Below are 9,062 nucleotides of genomic sequence, written 5' to 3'. Positions count from 1 at the left end.
TTGGGCCACTTCTTACAACACATCATGACATCAAACTATTTTATTTAAACTAACCAGCAAGAAATGCTAGCTATGTGACCTTGTATATATTAAATGTTTAATTACATGAAAAAATCAATAAAAAATATTCATATAATTCATTTCACAATTTTATCTTTATTCGGACACTTCTTACAACACATCATGACATCAAACTATTTTATTTAAATTAAGCTACAAGAAACTCTAGGTATGTGACTTGGTATATATTAATTTTAATATCTTTTACAAAAGATTTATTTATAAAACTATCATTATCAATTATTTCTTATAAATTTAATATCTTTTTAAAATAATTTATTTATATCTAGATAAATCAATAAAATAACATAATAAAATAATGAATAATTTATATATTATTTAAATTATTTTCTAAATTTAATTTGAAAGATTAAAAACAATTATATCTCCCCAATTAATAAAAAATATCAAATATTTTCCTTCTTTAATAATAAGATCTTTGAACCCTGGATGCGGGTGTTAGATGAACATTTAATGCACCTCGGCCCTCGAACAAGCAGATGGCTGATCCATATGTCAACCTGCGCCTTCCCCTGTGGGAATTTAAGGTAGGTTACTACTCCTCGGCCGACGCCTTTAACCAGTTGTGAAAATCAAGAAATTCTCTGTAAATTCAGAAATATGGAGCAAAGCCCCCAGCATTTACCCGTTCGGCCTCTCAGTTGCTCTTGCCAGCCCTTTGCAGCAGAGCAGAGCCTTCGCACTGCTACGAGAAGACATGGCAGACTCCTCTACTTCGTCGACATGGGCAATGGTCATCATTTTTCTTAGTCCTTTCTTTGCAACCTGCATTTTGAGGTCTCAGCCCTTCTCTCCAGCCTGGATTTGAATTACCCTGTTCCTCTCAACATCCCCTCCGTCGTTCTTGCCCCGCCTCCTGCCCCTGATACTCAACGCTTGCTGCAGCTTTCTAGTTGGAGAATCATGCGCCAACGCCATCGAATGCGATGTAGGCGAGGTGGTAGTCGGGGTGGCGCCACTCGCCCCTCGACTGTGCCCCCTTCTGTCTCCACTTCCCCGTCCACCTCCCCTCCCCCAAGCCCCTCCTCTTCCCGCTTCCTTGGCCGATATCCAGACACCCGCAGCGGCCGAGGTAGAATGGGCACCCACGAGGTTCGGCGTTCAGGTGGAGTTGCCCAGCACACCACTTCCACTGCTTCTTCCCAGCAAGCTCAATTCAGGTTTCGCTGCTCCATGGATAGGCCGGTCATCATTGCCACCGTCACGGTGGACTTCAGAGAGGTAATTGGCTCATGTACAGAACCAGAGCTCAGCCCGGAAATGAACCAGGCTCCTCCATCGCTCGTCAACTTTCAGGGGGAGCCGAGCTCCAGCCACCCGCCGAGAGACATGGACCACCCGTCCAGTAGCCGACAGCAGACCCTGAGAAGCGACGCCACCAGGAAAGACAAAGGAATACAAGTGGAGGATCGGGAGCCACAAGGCACTGCAGGTGGCGGGAAATCAGAAGAATATGGCTGGTGTCCGATCATGGAAGAGAAGCCACCAACCTAAGCCACCTAGTCGCTGCATGCCAGGTCACGTGTCGGGTTTTGAGTTCCGGTTTTGTTTATTTTCAGTCAATTTTACTATGGTTAATTTTGAGTCTAGCATCCAGCTCGGGTTTCGAGTTCTAGCTCTCTTGGGCTGTTTTACTGTGGTTAATTCTGAACTATATTGTGGGTTTTACTGTGGCTGTCTTTCTGAATTTTACAGTCTTTATACAGTGTTAATTTTGGTTAAAAATTTTGATTTCTGGAACTGTAGCCCCTGCGTGGGTAAAATGAACCTTTTTCTTATCTCGTTCTCGGATTGGTTTCCCCACATGGGGCAATCGCGATGTCAAGACTTGCTGTTTCAAATGGTAATATAGCTGACCTAGTATCGCAGAGATTGGTGCCTCTTTGTATATTATGTTTTTATTAATAGATCAGTTTTACTTAAGAAAAAAATATAATAAGATCTTTGAAAATTTATTTTATAATAAAATCTATTGTAATATATTTTATATTATTGAGCACTTATTTTCTACGAACATAATATTATTTTGTAAATAAATTAATTTTATAACTGCCATGGTCTCTTATTAATAAATAAAATGAAAGAACATGGGAAAAATTCAATCAATCATCTGCTGTCAACGACCATTTCGCCCATCCTTAATGTTTAGATGGACGAACACAGAATTTTGAACAAATTAAAAACCTGAATATCATTTATTTAATTGTCAAATTCACGAAGCAGATGGGCAAGGAGGCGAAGTTTCCTCGTGACAAATGCACGCAATGTATTATCTAAATTTGTACAGGAATAAATATTTATTATTGAACGAATAACAAATATCTAATACATAATATCTAATTTTGCACATGAATAAATATTTATTATTTAACGAATGACGAATAAAAGATATATTATCTAAATTTGTACAGGAATAAATCTTTAAAAAGATAGCTTTTAGCCACCATCAATTGGTGTGAAGAGGAAGCTGGTGGGATCCAGGCTTTCGTGACAACAACCCTCCAAATTTAGAGGCGAAATTGGCCCCATCGCAGTAATTTTATTACCCAGTTGAGTGAGAATCCACGCCCAACAAACATGCCAAAATTTCAAACTAAAAAATATACGGGATTTGTTGCTTGCTCCGAAATTTCGAAATTTAGGTTTGAATTAGCCTTATCGTGTTACCCAGATATTCTCCAAAAAAGTTCGAATTTGGCGTCATTCACTGATAATAATAGCAATCTCATCGCAAATCTTAAAATCTTAGGAGTGTATCGCGGAACATTAGCGCACCCAGATTGTATTGTAGGCTGAGATATCTAAAATACAAGTCAAGGCTCTCTCTGATGTTTTTCACATTGTGTGGTGTTGCAGGCCGAGATTTCTGAAATAGAAGTCAAGGCTCTGTCTGATGCTTTTCGCATTGTGGGTATTGTGCAGAAATGGGATGAAAGGAGGATGTAACAGAGCTTCTTAAAGATTAAGGTACGTTTTCGTTGTGAAACATAATTTCTTACGTTAATGCAAATTGGGAATTAAGAACAAGGGTGATTTATTATAAATGGGTTCAGATAGTTTTGTTAAATTTGCAATGATACATATGGAAATGATGAGGGCCCGCCTACCTTCTTGTCTGTGCTATTTTGAGCTTTGCAGGTAGAGAATGCAGATTCAGATGATAATGGGCCCTCCTGCAACCGAAGGTATTGTATTCCTGAATTCCGACCTGACCATGTTATGTTGGGCTATCTGTCTGCTCGTGATTTCATATCATTAGGCTGCAATGCGATGCCATACCTTCACTCATTCCAGATCATCAATGCAGGCTTTTAAATCATCTGGGTCTTTATTTGTTCAAAGACCTGATAAGACCCTTCCGGTTTCTCTCTTTCGAAGTTTTGGTAAGGACCAGCTCTTCCTTAAATAAAGGTTAATCACCTATGCCTGTGTTTTTGCGTTGAAGGTTTCATTCAATGCAGTGATTGCATTTCCTGTGACTGTTTGGTTTTGGGTTATGATGGGCCTTGCGACAAACATGGGCCTTATTTTATATCTTTGCCTGCAGGCTGGACGAAATGCCATTGGAGGGACCGAGCATGAAGGCATTGTGACGAGGTTTCTCCAATTTGCCTCTGCTTAATTGGTTTCGGCGGAGGAGCCTGGATCCTCAACCTTGTTGGGTTGATTTGATCATACAATAACCTTTGTTTGACAGATTGACTGTTCTCGGATGATTTATAGTGTGCTGATGGCCCTTCCGTGTCAATAATAATCTTATTGCTTCAATCTAAGCGTATGTTACAAACTGCAATAATTGAGTTGTGAAGATTCTTTTATTGTTGATCTCGCACACGTTCACCTTCATTGGAAAAATGGGTGTGACGGATTGAAAAAATGTATGGAGAAGAGTCTATTAAGAAATCACTAGTGACAAGGAAAAACCCACCCAGTGGCGTCTTCTGTATGTCCGGTCCTGTGGCCCATGTCGATGACGATGAAGAGCAGGAATTTTGTGTAATTGGTGGAGAGAGGGTTTATCGGAATGGAGATTTTTACTTGGGATCATGTCTTGAGAATTTACCAGATGGGTGTGGGAAGTACTTGTGGGCAGATGGCTGCATGTATGAAGGGGAGTGGTGTAAAGGGCAGAACACAGGAAAGGGCAAGGTTTCGTGGCCATCGGGGGCAACCTATGAAGGGGATTTTAAAGCCGGGTTTATGCATGGATTCGGCATATACACTGGGGTGGATGGTTCAACTTACAAGGGCCAATGGGAGATGAATGAAAAACATGGGCGTGGACGGAAATACTATGCAAATGGGGATTTCTATGAAGGATTCTGGTCGCATGGTGTTCAGGAAGGGGAGGGCCGGTATATTTGGGAAAATGGTAATGAATACGTGGGTGAATGGAAAGGGGGTCTTATGTGTGGGAAAGGCACCCTGACATGGGCTAATGGGAATAAGTACGAGGGACAGTGGCTAGATGGGTTTGAACATGGGGAAGGTATATATACATGGGCAGATGGTAGTTGTTATGTTGGAACCTGGAACAAGGATCGTAAGGATGGGAATGGTACATTTTATCCCAAGTCGAACGCCTCCTCATCTTCAAGCTGGGATAGTAGTGAAGTTTCTAATGATCCCGATGGTAAGGTTTCTCCAGAGGAGAAGAGTTCGTCTTTGTTTGCTAGTAAGTCATATGAGAATTCATCTTACATATTGACTTGCAAAACAATTGCACAGAATCAGCCATCTAGAAACACAGTAAAGAAGCCCTCATATGAATCACGCAATAATGATTCTGCAGATTTTTTGAAAAATCAGAAGTTTTTTGACAACATATGCATCTGGGATTCAGATGATCATGCGGTCAACATTACGCGTGATGGGGCTGATTTGGTTCATAAAAGAGGCAGTGCAACAATTATAGATAACATTGCGCTTTCTGCGGTGGAAAGACAGTTTGACAAAATTTTAATTAATGAGATGGACAAAGAAGATGTCGCTTCAAAGCCAGTCAGGAGAAGACAAAAGTGGCATCCAAAGGAGGCGAAAAGACCTGGAGAGACTATTCTCAAAGGGCACAAAAATTTTGACTTGATGCTAAACTTACAACAGGGAATCAGGTTGAGTTATTTTCTGGCTTACTCATCCATCTCAGGTAGAAAAATATCAAAATACTTATATCTTGATGCGAGCTGTTACTTTTTTTAAGATCTTCTAGGGGTCTTTGACTAAAGATATGCCAACCTTTATAAAGGATTTTTCGGCGAAGATCACATGAGACATCATTTGTCGACGCGTTTCGAACCAACCAGTGTGGTTCCTGGTTGGTTCGAAACGCGTCGACAAATGATGTCTCATGTGATCTTCGCCGAAAAATCCTTTATAAACTTGATATGGATCACAGAAGCCTAAACTCTACGATATGCCAACCTTTCATGCCAGATGTTTTCATAGTGCAATTTAGAGCTAGGTAATGTTTGTGCAGAGTTTCTCTAAATAAACAAAATTGAATATTAGATAAATTTTCAGACCATTGAATTGCTAACTCAATTTCTCTCTTATAATGTTGAATATTTTCCAAACTATCGAAACAATACGTATGCAATTTTTTGTTGTTAGCTAATATCTCTCTGACCTGAAGTGGGTGTTTACTAACTGGTCAGCTCTAGGTGAATGCAATGCTTCTTATTGACTCTACCTTAGCATAATGACAACCTTTGGAAGAAACTTATTGGCCTCCATTTGCACTTGGGATTGAAGAAACTTATGAATTTAGGATGCCTGAATCAATTTTTAGGCTGTATTATATAATGTAAATGCTTAGAACAGTAACTTTATCTCTGTATCTTGTATAAGTGAAACATCCATATTTTTCCTTAAAATGTGAACAATCTTAGTAAGGGAAAAAAATGGGTGTTTCACTTCTGACAGATATAGAGATGAAGTTCTGTTCAAAGTACTTACACTGTAAGATACAGACAGAAGTTTGAAGGATAGAAAAACATATTTGGAATTTACTTTATCAATTAAGTATTAACATGCGAGGATACAATTTCAACAAAATCTCACGTTCCAGGGCCAGAAGAAAACAAAACCAGCAGGTCCTTGCATCTGAAGTGCTCCTGCTGAAAGCCTGGTCAGACACGTTAGAGTTGTGGCTTTCACCCTTCATTGGACATCCCTTGAAAGTCCCACTTTTGAGACTCTGTGAAAAAGATTCCTATCACCTTCATCTCGTACAAGACGTTCTTTCAATTATGTCCATGATTTGCTATTATTATTCTTTTTATCTGAAAAAATAATTTTCGAAGGTTCACTTTGAAGCTTAATTCTTCCTTTTTGTGGATTATACCCTTTAGCTTTCATTGTAGTCTTTTTTCAAAACGATATAATCATTACAGATCCTTTAATTTGCCAAGGGAGCATAGGTATATGACACTAAACATGAAAATTTGTATCAACTAACAAAATCGTGGAGCAAGCTTTTAATTTTTGAGCATAAACAGATAAAAGCACTTGCCAAGCCTAAATTCCATCCGCCCTACTGCCAACTTTCTATCAAATTGGTGGAATTTATCTTGAAGCCTGCAATAAGTTGTGCTTTATTTTTGTTTCCTTGACCTTCAAAGTTCAAACTTCGAACACAAGAAAATACATGTTTGAACAAGACGTGTTCCAGGAGCCAGAAGAAAAACTAAACCAGCAGGCCCTAGCATCCTAAACATTTCTGCTAAAAGCCTGGTCAGGCATGTCAGAGGTGCAAGTTGAAGCAACCTTCACCCCCCATTGGACATTGATTAGAACCTCCACTCTCGAATCTATGTCAAGAAGATTCTCATCTCCTTGAGGCTTGATTTTTTACAATAGATTATTTCAATTATGTCAAATAGTTGCTCTTGATCATTATTTTATTTTTCGCAAGAAATAAATTTCAAAGATACAATTTTGAATTCTTAGCCCTTCTTTTTTATTAATTATGCCCTTTAGCTTTTAATTAATCTTTTTCTTGTATGATATACAAATCCTTTTATTTACGAAGAGAGTATAGCTACATGATTAAACTTCTAAAATTGTAATAACAAACAAAAGTTTGGCCTGACCTTGTAATTCATCAAAACAGACAAAGTGTGGGCAAAACCTGTTACCTAAGTTACATCTGCACAACTTCCAACTAGCCATCAAGTTTATAGAGTTTATCTTGAAGCCATAAGAAGTCATCCCTTGTTGCCATTTGCCTGGCCTTCAATCTTATAACCTTTAAATGCCTATCAGTGCCTTTGAATTATTCTCCACTTCCACCAGTTTCACCCAGACTTCGTCAATGCATGAATTTAATTCTTGCAAAATGAACTTGTTGTGTGGCTCTAATTTTTCTTAATTGGCACTAGTCCTTTACACTTTTGCCTAATTTCTACATTTATTCTCACATAATTCCTTTTTCATCCCTAGCAAATCTGATGCACATCCAACAATGTGGGATATTAGAGTGGTTGAAGGCCTTCATATGGTAGTCATCACTGACCTTTCAATAGCAAGATCTATTTGTATTTTGCGTTTTAAACCGTAACATGATGTATGCCATTTCACTAACATGATTTAGATTCTGAAAATTTGTTGGATTAATCTGAATTGTAATGGGTGCAAGTGTTTCCAAGCGCTAAGGTTTGTCGGGAAGGACATGATTTCCTTCAACTCAACCAATGTTCAAGTCATAAAGAGTGCCTTTGAATGCTACTTGTGTGCCTGTCATGCACTTTACTTTCCATCAATTACCAACTCACTGCCTTTTGTAGGGTTTGGGTCCAACCATTGCTGTGAGTATTATAGCTTTTTGGAAAAAGAAGAAAGGTTGTCATTGCTATAAAGTTTAACACTTGTAAAATTTAACCTGGTACTATTAAACTTCCATCTCATTGAAAGTGATCCAATTTTAATTAGAACTTGTATTTTAGACAGTAATAATTTTGTTCAACCTTCTTTCCTTTATGTTTTTACTCCTGCTAATTTTGAAATATTGGTTTTAGTTGCTTTTTGGTGTGAAAATTGAAGTTTGCCAAGCCTTATTATTAATTATATTTTGTGTCTTTTCTAACCTTTCCACTTTCTGTCAGCAATTAAACAAGAAAATCATGACCCGACATTGCGTTTAGGCTTATGTTTCTGATTTTTCTTAGGCATGTTGCATGATAGAGAGGTCAACTGCTGGAACTTGTTTTTGCAGTATTATATGGTGTGTATAATAAGTTCTTGAAGTGACTGTTGCTTGTATTTTCAGGATATCAAGTATTGTTCTTTTGGTGGCCCTTTGGCTACTTTTTTGTAAGCTAATATTTAGAAGAGCTTTATGTTGCCACTTTTCCTCTGTGGTTTGTACAAAAGCTGATCAAGAAGCAACTTTATTAACAAGGAAACACTCAGTTAATCTCACATCTACATGATATGGAAAAGCTTCATTTTACCTGTTCTTTCTCTGTGGTTTATGCAAAAATCAATCAATAAGCAACCAAGTTAAAAAAGGAGATTACAATTGTCAATACCTTGACATAGTATTCTATTTGCGTTGCTGATGTATGATTTAGAAGTGACATCAAAACAAATCTAGAACTTCATGAATTGACTATATTTTCCTGGCCATTGCACATCTATCCAACCGAAGATCAACCCTCGAAGTTGTCTCATGGAAATTCCTAGATCAGAAAAACTTTCCTTCCCTTGGGAGTTCTTAAGAAATAAATGTGCATATCTGTGGCATGATTGTGCTATATCAGTGGACTTGGCTAGTTTCTCTGCTGTCTTGGGGCACTTAGCGTGTAATGGTCAATTGAGATAAAGCCTTTTGAAGTAAATGACATCAGTTAGGTTGAAAGCAACGACTTCTCAGTGTCTTAACATGGCTGTGCAGTTTTATGAACTGAAGAAATATGGCCAAAAATAGTTGAACTTTACAGCAAGAAAGGCGCCTAATTGGAATTTTTAGTGCTTTTGATTGA

At 38.3% G+C, this 9,062-nt stretch overlaps 1 protein-coding gene across 1 annotated transcript in view; it reads left to right on the top strand.

Annotated features, from left to right (window-relative positions):
* Window positions 1-2,729: 2,729 nt before the first annotated feature.
* Window positions 2,730-9,062, top strand: part of LOC149163306 (phosphatidylinositol 4-phosphate 5-kinase 1-like) — an 86,110-nt gene continuing 79,777 nt past the window's right edge. Inside the window, exons 1-4 of the mRNA XM_089431675.1 lie at window positions 2,730-3,048; window positions 3,220-3,266; window positions 3,389-3,464; window positions 3,629-5,192. Of these exons, the coding sequence (XP_089287801.1) occupies window positions 3,958-5,192 (1,235 nt within the window). The 5' untranslated portion in view covers window positions 2,730-3,048; window positions 3,220-3,266; window positions 3,389-3,464; window positions 3,629-3,957. The remainder of the gene's footprint in view (window positions 3,049-3,219; window positions 3,267-3,388; window positions 3,465-3,628; window positions 5,193-9,062) is intronic.

The sequence above is a fragment of the Pinus tabuliformis genome, chromosome 5_1 (genome assembly GCF_031772625.1).
Source record: "Pinus tabuliformis cultivar Carrire ecotype Pingquan chromosome 5_1, CPIR1, whole genome shotgun sequence".
In the NCBI taxonomy this organism is placed as follows: Eukaryota; Viridiplantae; Streptophyta; class Pinopsida; order Pinales; family Pinaceae; genus Pinus; species Pinus tabuliformis.
This window is presented reverse-complemented; position numbering and strand designations above follow the sequence as displayed.